The sequence below is a fragment of the Mauremys reevesii genome, linkage group 16 (genome assembly GCF_016161935.1).
Source record: "Mauremys reevesii isolate NIE-2019 linkage group 16, ASM1616193v1, whole genome shotgun sequence".
Lineage (NCBI taxonomy): Eukaryota > Metazoa > Chordata > Testudines > Geoemydidae > Mauremys > Mauremys reevesii.
Genome location: NC_052638.1, coordinates 15,376,327 through 15,390,060, shown reverse-complemented (window position 1 = coordinate 15,390,060; position 13,734 = coordinate 15,376,327). Strand labels below are relative to the sequence as shown.

At 39.2% G+C, this 13,734-nt stretch overlaps 1 protein-coding gene across 9 annotated transcripts in view; it reads left to right on the top strand.

Annotated features, from left to right (window-relative positions):
- FTO (FTO alpha-ketoglutarate dependent dioxygenase) overlaps positions 1-13,734 on the top strand; it is a 332,160-nt gene that overhangs the window by 67,780 nt on the left and 250,646 nt on the right. For all 9 annotated transcript variants that reach the window (XM_039502941.1, XM_039502936.1, XM_039502935.1 and 6 more), the window contains exon 3: positions 8,910-9,564. In XM_039502941.1, coding sequence (XP_039358875.1) covers positions 8,910-9,564 — 655 coding nt within the window. The remainder of the gene's footprint in view (positions 1-8,909; positions 9,565-13,734) is intronic.

The window sequence follows — 13,734 nt, the reverse complement described above, 5'->3', positions numbered from 1 at the left end:
GACTTAAATCATCTAGAGAACATGTTCTATAGACTGGATTTGGCAGAGATGAAGAGTCTTTAAAAGTGAGATTTAAAATACGTGGCTTAATTATGCTTATAATTCTAGTCGCAAACAATACACAATGGTTAAAACCTGGCATAGAACCTGAACTACAAAAGCCAGAATGCATGCCTCAAATGAAATTTAAGGAAAGCTAAAACAGGCCCAATAGTCACATAACTAAACCAAATTAGTATACAGAGGCATAGCATTAAAGAGCTAGAAGAGTACTGCTACGTGTATCTTGGACCTTTCTCAGGTCAAATAGAAAACATGTGGAAAGAATTGTAAGTTCAGTCAAATGAGGTTGGAACACATTCAGTAAGATGAAAGACATAAAAAGGAATCTCTTACTTAGCCTGAACAACTATAGCAAGAGTTCCTACATTACAGCCGTGTCAACTTTCTTGTATTGACATGTGGCTCAAAGATGCGTATAGTAGCAAAAAAACCAGCACTGGTCTTGTGCTGCAGGAAGGGAGGATATTTTTTTGCAGGAGCTCCTGGACAAGAAGAATTTTAAGACGGCAGCTTTCCACATTGCAGAGAGAAAGGGTGGTCTGGGTTCAACTCCTGGCTCAGTTTCACAGACTTCCTGTGTGATCTTGGGCAAGTCACTTGATCTTTCTGTGCCTTACTCTCTATCTATAAAAAAGGGACGATTAATATTTCCTTTCTTCTCTCCTTTGTCTTTCTCATCTGTTTTGAGGTATTTGGGGCTTTCTCTGTCATTTTACATATTTGTACAGTGCCTAGCACAATGGGACAGAGATCCTATTGGAGCCTCTACTGTAATATAAATAATAAATAGTAATAAAACACATGGTGGACAAACTTGCTACCAACAAGAAAAGCACTATTATGGAGCGCTTTTCTTGTTAGCGTCCTTCTCCCAAACCAAACCAAAACAGCAAACAGACTTCCTTTCCAAGGTCTCACCAACGTTCAGTAAAAGTTCTTGCCCCTTTTAGGGTCTGACCCAATCACCATTTTCTCCTTCCTTGATCCTGTTACATCCCCTACCATCTGTTTCCATTTCCTTTTATACCAGCGTCTGGGCCTGATAGCTTGAGCCTAGCTGTGTGTCCTCCACACTTCCTAGCCCTTCCCTGCAGAGGTGACAGGGAAAGACATGGTTGAGCTGAGGCTGCCACATGGAGTTTCACAGCATCCATACTGGTAGAAGGGCTTTGGGAAGAAGATAAGCAATCAAATTAGACCACATTAAAGTAATTAATGCTATTGAAAATATCGAGGATCTTACACAAAGCCTATTGAAGTCAACTGAAAGTCTCCCATTGACATCAGTGGGCATTGGATCAAGCACCAAATGAACATGGGTAGAACTGATTGCCAGAAGGTGAGATAACAACTGAACTTTTATAGCCTTGGAAAGATACTGAGTAAGTTTGTAATGTATGTACATAAAATATGCCTCCTGTTTAGTTTGTGTGTGCATACATGTGCATTTGCACGTATATGTGGTAACGGTAAACATTACAAACACCTTTCATTAATAACCATTATATGAATTTTAAATTCTTACTTAAATAGCTGCTGTGGATGTCACAAAGTTCCGCTCCTACCACTAATGTTATTTCCATAGTACCTACATGTACTTAAATGGGAAAAAAGGGAGAGACTATAGAAAACAAAGGCCTGGTCTACACTGTGGGGGGGAATCAATCTAAGTTACGCAACTTCAGCTATGTGAATAATGTAGCTGAAGTAGACGTACTTAGATCTACTTACCACGGTGTCTTCACTACGGTGAGTCGACCGCTGCCGCTCCCCCGTCGACTCTGCCTGCGCCTCTCACCGAGCTGGAGTACAGGAGTCGACGCTCAGGGATCGATCGCTGTTTGCCAATCCAACCAGTAGTGAAGACATACCCAAAATACAACAAAATGCATGATGATGTACTGTAGATTAGTCTATATGGCTTTCCTTGTTTTGAACAACCTGTCTTACTTAAGAATCTCCAACCTGTGAGCAGTGTGGTTTGAACAAAATGATGATGGGAGGGTTAGGTAGAATATCATTCAAAAGCTGCTGCATGCCTACAGGAAGGAAGATGTACTCTGAGCACAGTCCTGAAGTCCCTACTTTAAAAGTACTTCCATTGCACTTTCTTTTCAATGGGCATTTTTCCCGATCAGGGATTTTAGAATGTGACCACAAACCTCACCCAGAGCAACGTCCCTTTTGGAAATCAAACAGTGAACAGCATCTGAGAAAAACACTAGAAAAAATTATAGTAATAAATCAGAGGACTTCCCAAATGTCTTCAATGAAACATAACATCTCATAATGTGAAATATAAGTGTCAACTTGCTTATCAGGGGACCTCTTCATTGGTTTGCAGCTGTAGTCAGGTGCTTGAGTGGTGGGGTTATCGTGTCTCTTGAAAGCAAATTATGTGTTAGGGTACATCTATACTTACCGTCCGGGTCGGCGGCTAGCGTTCGACTTCTTGGAGTTCGATATATCGTGTCTAATCTAGACGCGATATATCGAACTCCGAACGCGCTCCCGGCGACTCCGGAACTCCACCACTGCGAACGGCGGTGGCGGAGTCGGCGGGGGAGCCGTGGACTTCGATCCCGCAGCATCTGGACGGGTGAGTACTTCGAACTAAGGTAGATCGAGTTCAGCTACGCTATTCGCATAGCTGAACTTGCGTACCTTAGTTCGACCCCCCCCCCCTTAGTGTAGACCAGGCCTTAGACACCACGACATGGCCAATTTTTAAATACTGTTTATGTAATACATATAAGAAAAATTAAGCATGGAATGTTCATGTTCATTCCTGAAGTTATCAGTGCCATAACTACTTCTAGCAGCATCAGTACGAACTGACCTTTAACATCTGCTGTAAGAGTGACAGCATACAGGACATGATTCTTTTCAACCAACATGGTGGCATTCAATATGAATTCAGTGTTTACCCTGTTTTCTGATCCCTTAATGCTTTCCTTGTGCAGGACATAGCATGACGGCTGGTTGGAGATTTAAAGAATACCAAACGATATTTTCAGATGATATGTTTAAAATGTGTTTCCACTTCCTGTTTTCTTCTGAGATACCAGTGTGTGCTTTTTAGGGTAGAATTCTAAAGACACCATATAAGAAATATTGATAAAATAGTTTTTAAGCATGTATCTTAGTGCACAAGCCAAAGGTAACATGCTTCTGATTTGGCTGACATTGAAATGTGGAACACATTACCTCCATGTTTTAAAAGGAGAGTGAAATATTGGTGCGTTTGAATAAGCTCTGCATCTTCCTCTCAGATGTGTATTTTCAGACTTCCAATTGCTTTGCAGCATCTTGTTTAATTCCATCCTCTCTTCGTTTGTTTATTTCTTTGCTTGAAACTTTACTCGTGCAATTCATGTAACAACTTCAGTAGATTAATGTTGTTTTTAAAACTGTATTAAAATATACAGCACCTTCCTAAATTTGTAATGATGACGTATGTGATTTGGCTATTGATTAATATAAAAGTCTAATTTGGGCTTCTCTTATATGTTAAAGTTGTGCAAAGAAATCCAGCAGTGATGCTACACAAGTGAACTACTAAAGCATTAATTTATTCCTTAAGCATTACTTATATGCAGAGCCTTATATACCCGTGCACAATGGGATCAGATTCTGTGGCAAGAACTAAATACTGCAACAAGCAGCCCTAGATTCTGTAGTAGCATTAAATATTTTATCGCCGTGAAATAGCCTTCATTCCCATCCTCATGCTCCCAAACACACACACGAATATGGCTCAGAGTTGAAAATACTCATTGACATAAAATTCCTCAATAACTATTTTCAGTAATGATTATTATTAATGACGTTTTGCACAGTATTCTTCAAGCAGCTCATGGGGCGGGCTCAGCAGTCATGTGGCCCAGCTCAGAGTCTCCTTCCCACATGTGCCAGGAAAGCGGGGAGGAGGTCATCATCTCAGCTCTGTTCTCCAAGCAGCTGAGCTCAACTCAGCTTACCTCATCTCACCAGTCTATACTTTTGGTACTCCAGCTCTCTGGCTAGAAGCTGGATTTTAGCTCCAATACCTCAACTCCCTGTTGCCTGCTTCGTGGAATGGTGCAAAGACCACATTCTGTAATCCAATTAATTTATCTTTGTGGGAAAAGCTGGGGAGCAAGAAGTACTTGCAGGCAGGTCCCCCAGCAGGACAGGAAGATTGAAAACAAAATGTTTGCTAGTAACAAACTAGCAAATTCCATATCTGGAGTCTTTGATAAAGCCAAATTGTACAACCACAGAATCACAGTGTCTTTGGAGCTCTGATGGAGATCAGTGGGGCAGATGACATCTTTTAAAGGTGTTTTTCCAGGCTCTCTGCAGACTCAGGAAGACAACACTTCTCCAGTTTACTCTCAGATCACATTTTAAAGGTTTTTTTTTTTTAAATCAAAGATGAGTTTCCTAGAGCACAGTTCTGCAGCTGTAGGATAGTGAAATACCTGGGACCCTGTTTATAGATTCTGGCCAACATTTTCAAACTTTTGTATCTAAAGTTAGACACTTAAGTGGCCTCATTTTCAGAGTTGCTGAGCACCTGCAGTTCCCACTGAAATCGGATTTAAAAAAAAAAGCTTCCTTAGGAATTTTTGTGGATAGTTTTGTGAAACTTTTAGCATACAATATATTAAATTAATTTTAACAATTACCACCCAATGGTGTCATGGTTTATTAATCAGTTAAATAGTATCTAATGCAACCCCATTGTTACTGCTAAAATAGCGATCTTTGGATGCTTTCTATTTCAACTCGTTAATAACACATGATTTTCAAAACGGAGGTGTAATAGTAAGTTACAAAATCAAGTTTAACCATTTAAACTTGGAGAGACAGAAGATGGAAATATAGTTAGGTAGAGAACCGATTCTGAGTTATACCTTTGGTGGTTAGGTGATGGAAAGGTGGTTGTGAATGTGATTGTTGTTGGTTCAGGCAAGAGACAGAGGCTAAAAAGAGAATTTAGTGTCTTCTGGCCCAAAGATTGTAATAGTAAGCTAGACCCAGTTGCTTGATGGACTCTTCCCTTTCTTGGTGGCAGGGACCAGTGAAGGCAGTGTTAAGTGAACAGGCAGCCTCTGTCCAAGGGTGAATAGGGTTAAATTGTCAGAATGAGAAACATCAAGGCCTGGAGGTAGGAAGTCTGTAACTAATCCAATTAAGACCATAATTTGGAGCAGAATATTAAAGTAAATGCAAAGGGAAAGAGACACACTGAACACACACAGTGCAAAGATGAACAACCACCAGCCCTTAAGTCATTCCCTAGTATTTAAAACTTTCAGTTTGTACATGCAAAAAATGTAGGATGTTGATCAAAATCTCTACCACATTTTCCCACTAGATGTGTTCACTCAAAAAGCCCTGTTTGTAAACTGAATAACTTTGGCACGGGTCAGGAACATCAACAAAAATCCTGTTCTCAAAACAAAAATCCATGTTGCATAAGTGCTTTTGTTGCGATTAAGTGTTTTAGGATTTTACCCAGAGTTCCAGGATAATAGTTCATTCTACAGGCCTTAAATGCTTTACAGTCACTTCTCTTTAGGTAGGCAAGATGCATCTCAGATCTATACTCTGTTTGCAGGGAGTAGAATGGGAATCCCAGAGTGTTTCAAATAATACAATGAAATATTTGCACAAAATAATAAAAAAACTTTGCTGCTGATGAATTTTACTGTATTATTTCCTCTCTTTGTTTATATGGGTATCATAACCTTACAGTTTCTGAGAAGAATATTTTTCAATGTTGCTTAACCCAGTCGTACTAGTACTGTATATTTTGTGCATTCCCTGTTGCAACTAGCAGTCTTCCAGGTCAGTGTTCAGCAATGGTCTCAACTGCTGACATGTCTCACAGAGGGACTGCAATGATTGGGCTTTTGTTTTGTTTTTTTCAGCAGAGTAAATATAAAGATAATGGACTGACACTTGCTCTATAATGGGAGTTCACAAACTTTTTTCACAGTGTGGATCAAATCCTTAGATAGGGCTCGTGTTATGGTCCAGCTCCCATCCTATTTGCAATCATTTAATATCCAGTAACAACTGCAGCAATGTCAAGGTCCAATTTTTTTCTCCCAGGGATTTGGAAAGGGATGAGCTGATATAGAAGGGATATTATTTTATTTTATCATGTCAGCTGTGCATATTTGTATATTTTTTTCTTGGAGTAGGACAAGCAGCCTATTATGTGTTGTGAACATTAAGTTATACAAGGCTGCTTATAGCTTGGGATGGATATCTCTTAAAATTTTATAAATCTAAATAAAATAGTGTTCCTTTAAGAAGCAGCCATGTACTTTCTCTTGTTTGAAGCGCTAAGCGTTATGTAAGGATGCATTTAAAATGTGTCTAGATTATTAATAAAAAACAACGTGCTGATTTTGCCTCCTAGATTGATAAAAGGAAAAAATATTAGTGCATTGGATTGGTACCTTAGGATTTAATTTAACTGCACTGTATTCCTTTCTTGTGGTGAAAATTGAAATTAATCGGCAGGGTCCCCCTTTCCCAGGATAGAATCCACCAGTATGGCCTGCATTCTTTGTTCTTAGATATATGGCTTTACCTTTGGCAGTATTGAAATGCATATTGTTAGCCTGTGCTCAGTTTATCAAGCACTCCAGATCGCTCAATATCAGTGACCTGTCTTCTTCATTATTTACCACTCCCCCAATTTTTGTGTCCTCTGCAAACTTTATCAGAAATAATTTTGTTTTTTCAGGTCATTGATAAAAAATGTTAGATTGGTTCTTGGCCTACACTATCTTTGTAGAATCCCAGTAAAAGCACAACTGCTTGATAATGATTCCACTTTTAAAATTACAAGTTAAAATTAAAAGTTAGCCAGTTGTTAATCCATTTAATGTGTGCCATGTCAAAGTTGTATTGTTCTATTTTGTTAATGTGTCATGTGGTACCAAGTCAAATGCCTTTCAGAAGTCTAAGTATATTACATCAACACTATGTGTAATGTGTAATGTCAACAAAAATATATATTACATTAGTTTTGCAAGATCTATTTTCCATAAACCCATGTTGATTGGCATTAATTACATAGCCTCCTTTAATTGTTTATGAATTGAGTCTTGTATCAGCCATTCCATTACAATGCCCTGAAATGACATCAGGCTGGCAGGCCTATAATTTCCCGGGTCATCTCATTTACACTTTTTAAATATTGGCACAACATTAGTTTTCTTCCAGTTCTCTGGAGCTTCCCCAGTATTCCAAGATTCGTAGACTATCAACATCAGGGGCGGCTCCAGGCCCCAGCACGCCAAGCGCGTGCTTGGGGCGGTATGCCGCGGGGGGCGCTCTGCCGGCGGAGGGTCCTTTGGTCCCGCGGCTTTGGTGGAGCATCCGCAGGCGTGCCTGCAGGAGGTCCACTGGAGCCGCGGGACCGGCGACCGGCAGAGCGCCCTCCGCGGCGTGCCGCCGTGCTTGGGGCGGCGAAATTGCTAGAGCCGCCCCTGATCAACATTACTGGTTCAGTTGCTCCTCAGTCAGCTCTTTTAAAATTCTTGAATGAAAGTAAACTAGACCTGATGATTTAAAAATGTCTTTAGTAGCTGCTGTTTTAACATCTTTCCGAGATACTAGTGGAATAGAAAGTATTTCATCATCATCATCATCATCATCATCATCATGATATAAATGTATCACATGGGTGTTTACCAAATGCAGAACAGAAATATTTATTGGACACTTCTGCTTTTTCTGCATTATTGACCATTCTACCATTTCTATCTAGCAATGGATCAGTATCGTGATTAGGATTCCTTTTGTTCCTAATATATTTCTAAAAACTCCTTATTGACCTTAATTCTGCTGGGCCTTGATTTGTCCTTGTGTCTTTTTTGCTTCTTGAATCATTTTTCTACAATTTCAAGCTTCTGATTTATGTTCATTGCTATCAGCTTCCCCTTTTTTTCATTTGTTCATGATGAGAAATATATTTTATTTTCTGTATAGTCGCAATCACTTCCCCCTTAAGCCTGGTTGTTTTTTTAACCAATGTAGCTCTCTTTCTCTATTGTGCATTTTTAGGTATCAAATAAAATTATCATGGAGAAGCAGTGTGGCCTAATGGATAGATCATTAGAGCGGGATTCAGGAGACCTGTGTTCTATTCCCAGCTCAGCCACTGGCCTGCTGGGTAGCTTTGGGCAAGACCCTTCACCTCTGTGCCTCAGTTTCCCTCCCTGTACTATGGGGTAATGATACTGAACTCCTTTGTAAAGTGAGATGAGACCTACTGATAAAAAGCTAAGGATTATTATTACTCAAATTTTTCTGATCAAATTCTTTCTTCCAGCTAATTTGGCTCATAACTGTTTTCAGCTTTGTGAAATTGTGAAATTTTTAAAGCATCAGTTATATGTATGTGTATATTTCTGGTTTGGAAGGTATTCCTCCCTGCCCCTGTCTCTCCAGAGTTGGTTTCTTCTTCCTACTAAGCTGGAGTGTAAGAGTCCTGAGGTCAATATTGGAACTGATCCAGTTTGTCAGCATTCTATCTACGATGTGGCTTCCTTACCTCGTGGTCTTTGTCCAAAATTTTCCCTCCCTCTACTGATGTGCTTGTGCAGCATCCCACTTGGCTGATGTATTTCAGAGATGCTGTATGTATATGTTTTGTAAGGTACCTTATAATGTTAAAGTACTAAACAAATATAAAGTAGTATGTCTTCCTTATTGCATCACATTCTAGATTTACTGTGTAGTGAATATGAGCATAGCCTTAAAAATACATACCTGGATATTTAAAATATATTCTGGTTCGTACAACATAATGAATTGTTTATTTATTTATTTATTTTTAGTGGAAGACCGCATATTCCAAACTCCTCCTCAGGAAAGCTGATAAGATTCCCCAAGAACTTCATCACATAGTGCAAGAAGCCTTTTTGACCTTGCAAAAACATGATTGTTTCTTCCAAGATCTTGTTAGGATCAAAGGAAAAGATTTTCTTACACCAGTATCTCGTATATTAATTGGAAACCCAGGATGCACTTACAAATACTTGAACACAAGACTATTTACTGTTCCATGGCCTATGGAGGATTATGAAATAAAATATTTCCATCCTGAACTATTTACAGCTTGTAAAGCTTTAATCAAACTTAATGACTACTTGAATATAGAGGCAGTCCAGGCTTTGCAAGAACAAAATTTATCTGGGACCAAAGAAACTGAAGATACTGCTGTCACAGATAGAGAACAGGATTTTTCTAATTTTATTAAGGGGTCCCTCTTAGAAGATCAAAGCAGTCTTTATACACCAAGAAATGACTGCACCACTCTGAAGTATAGAACATCTTATAACTTGACTTTATTGAATTATATGGATCCTCTACAAATGCCGTACTTGAAACAAGAGCCTTATTTTGGAATGGGGAATATGGCAGTGAGCTGGCACCATGATGAGAATCTGGTTGAAAGGTCAACAGTAGCTGTGTACAGTTACAGCTGTGAAGGTGAGTAGTGGGGAGGTAGCACAATATGATTTGGCAATTGGTCTAAATGTTTTAATGCCCTGAAGCTTTTTTATGTTTTACTGTGTGAACATACATACATACATACACACCTGCAAACCTGCCTGCTAGTCTAGATTTGCCACTTGTTTTTGAATATATGATAGTAATTAACATTATCTTTTCATGTGTAAGCACTTCCTTTACCCAAGCAAAATATACCTATGTTTACTGCAGCTGGCCCTATATATAGTACTTGTAAGTGGATTGAAAAGTTGCTATAATTAATTTGCTGATAAAGAGCCAAGAAAACAAAATCTGTCAAATCTCTACCCCAGGTTCCCACAGGTGCATATTTCTAGTCTGTAAAATGTTTTTTTTATAGTTGACATCACTGTCTTTAGTAGAGTGATTTATCAAATATGGACTTGCTCTGCTTCATGCTTATTTTACTACTGTTCTTTCTTTGCGAAGAACATGCTGGTTTGGCTTTATATAAAGGTATTCTTATGTTTACAGAGAACTATATACATTCTTGCCCAGGCCTGCTGTACTGTTACATTGTCTTGGAACTCAACAGCACTGTTGTACTTAAGAGGCGGGGTGTCTGATAGGATTTCCATTGTAAATACTTGTTTTATATCACTTCATACAGGCTCTTCTGTTAAAAAATCTATTCAAACATAATGTGAATTATGTAAAAGGTATAGTTCTAGAGCAATGAAAATAAAATAATCAGTTTTTCATGGTTTAAAATACCCTTTGCCTCTTTGTCCTCTGTTGAAAACATAAAAGGGGTGTGTGTGTGTGTATTTAAAGTACATAATTCTGACTAAGGCTGGGTAACTTTCAGCATCTAATTTGCAGGCTACTTTTTTAAAAAATGGCTTCCAGTCTTGCAGGTACAAACGATATAATATAGACAGCTAATCTATGTGATTTTTAGATGCTGGTGATCCACTGCAAATTCATAATTAGAAACTGAAACGATGGGTTTTGCTGTACCCTTTGAAATGTAAAAAGACTCACGTTGGCTTAGCGGGCTTTGGATCAGGACCATAGTGCATAGGCAGCTGCTGGTATTTTTATATGTATTTTCTCGCTTCATGTTAAATCCTAAACGACAGCTCATCTTATTGTATAATATTTACATTGTAATGCGGTTGTTCCCGTTTCCTGTTCCCCCCCACCACCCCGTACACCCTGCTAATGAAAGAATCCCATTTGCCCAAGTATCCCATTTGCCCATGTTTATAAGGAACTTTTTTCTGGATTACCTAACAAAGCTGATTTATTTATGAAAGTATGTTTCTAAATGTCACCCCAATTGTATATATGATATGGATGGTATACATATACCAAATAGCAGGGGTGGCCAACCTGCAGCTCACGAGCCACATACAGCTCTTTTACAGTTTAAGTGTGGCTCATGAAGAACCCCACATCTCCCCCCATTCCCCACCTATCCTCATAGACTCATAGACTTTAAGGTCAGAAGGGACCATTATGATCATCTAGTCTGACCTGTACAATGCAGGCCACAGAATCTTACCCACTCACTCCTGTAACAAATCCCTAATCTATGTCTGAGTTATTGAAGTCCTCAAATTGTGGTTTAAAGACCTCAAGGTGCAGAGAATCCTCCAGCAAGTGACCCGTGCCCCACGCTGCAGAGGAAGGCAAAAAACCTCCAGGGCCTCTGCCAATCTGCCCTGGAGGAAAATTCCTTCCCGACCCCAAATATGGCAATCAGTTAAACCCTGAGCATGTGGGCAAGACTCACCAGCCAGCACCCAGGAAAGAATTCTCTGTAGTAACTCAGATCCCATCCCATCTAACATCCCATCATAGACCATTGGGCATATTTACCTGCTGATAATCAAAGATGAATTAATTGCCAAAATTAGGCTATCCCTTCATACCATCCTCTCCATAAACGTATCAAGCTTAGTCTTGAAGCCAGATATGTCTTTTTTCCGCCACTACTTCCCTTGGAATACTGTTTCAGAACTTCACTCCTATAATGGTTAGAAACCTTCGTCTAATTTCAAGTCTAAACTTCCTAGTGTCCAGTTTATATTCATTTGTTCTTGTGTCCACATTGGTACTAAGCTTAAATAATTCCTCTCCCTCCCTGGTATTTATCCCTCTGATATATTTATAAAGAGCAATCATATCTCCCTTCAGCCTTCTTTTGGTTAGGCTAAACAAGCCAAGCTCTTGGAGTCTCCTTTCATAAGACAGGTTTTCCATTCCTCGGATCATCCTAGTAGCCCTTCTCTGTACCTGTTCCAGTTTGAATTCATCCTTCTTAACCATGGGAGACCAGAACTGCACACAATATTCCAGATGAGATCTCACCAGTGCCTTGTATAACAGTACTAACACCTCTTCATCTTTACTGGAAATACGTCGCCTGATGTATCCGAAGACAGCATTAGCTTTTTTAATAGCCATATCACATTGCTGGCTCATAGTCATCCTGCAATCAACCAATACTCTGAGGTCCTTCTCCTCCTCTGTTACTTCCAACTGATGTGTCCCCAATTTATAACCAAAATTCTTGTTATTAATACCTAAATGCATGACCTTGCACTTTTCACTATTAAATTTCATCCTATTACTATTACTCCAGTTTACAAGGTCATCCAGATCTTCTGGTATGATATCCCGGTCCTTCTCTGTATTAACAATACCTCCCAGCTTTGTGTCATCTGCAGACTTTATTAGCACATTTCCACTTTTTGTGCCAAGGTCAGTAATAAAAAGATTAAATAAGATCGGTCCCAAAACCAATCCCTGAGGAACTCCACTAGTAACCTCCTTCCAGCCTGACAGTTCACCTTTCAGTATGACCCGTTGTAGTCTCCCCTTTAACCAGTTCCTTATCCACCTTTCAATTTTCATATTGATCCCCATCTTTTCCAATTTAGCTAATAAGTCCCCATGTGGAACTGTATCAAATGCCTTACTGAAATCGAGGTAAATTAGATCCACTGCATTTCCTTTGTCTAAAAAATCTGTTACCTTCTCAAAGAAGGAGATTAGGTTGGTTTGGCACGTTCTAAGTTTGTAAAACCATGTTGTATTTTGTCCCAACTGCCATTGACCTCAATGTCCATAACTACTTTCTCCTTCAAAATTTTTTCCAAGACCTTGCATACTACTGATGTCAAACTAACAGTTACTCGGATCACTTTTTTTTTTCCTTTTCTTAAAAATAGGAACTATGTTAGCAATTTTCCAGTCGTACGGTACAACCCCCGAGTTTACTAATTCATTAAAAATTCTTGCTAATGGGCTTGCAATTTCATGTACCAGTTCCTTTAATATTCTTGGATGAAGATTATCTGGGCCCCCCGATTTAGTCCCATTAAGCTGTTTGAGTTTAGCTTCTACCTCGGATGTGGTAATATCTACCTCCATATCCTCATTCCCATTTGTCATCCTACCATTATCCCTAAGCTCCTCATTAGCCTCATTAAAGACCGAGGCAAAGTATTTGTTTAGATATTTGGCCATGCCTAGATTATCCTTAACCTCCACTCCATCCTCTTCTTAGCGGTCCCACTTCTTCTTTCTTTGTTTTCTTCTTATTTATATGGCTATAGAACCTTTTACTATTGGTTTTATTTCCCTTTGCAAGGTCACAACTCCTGCCTATGAATTTTTTCCCCTTTCTTGGGATGCAGGCTTCTGATAGTTTCTGCAACTTTGACTTGAGGTAATTCCAGGCCTCCTCCACCTTTAGATCCACAAGTTCTTCAGTCCAATCCACTTCCCTAACTAATTTCCTTAATTCTTTAAAGTTAGCCCTTTTGAAATCAAAAACCCTAGTCCCAGATCTCTTTTTGTTTATTCTTCCATCTAGTTTGAACTGAATTAGCTCATGATCACTCAAACCAAGGTTGTCCCCTACAACCATTTCTTCTATGAGGTCCTCACTACTCACCAAAACCAAATCTAAAATGGCATCCCCTCTTGTTGGTTCTTCAACTACTAGGTGAAGGAATCCATCAGCTATCGCATCCAGGAAAATCTGAGCCCTATTATTATTACTAGCACTTGTCCTCCAGTCTATATCTGGGAAGTTAAAGTCTCCTACGATCACACAATTCCCATTAGTGTTTAGTTCATTAAAAACATTAAAGAGGTCTCTATCCATATCCAGAT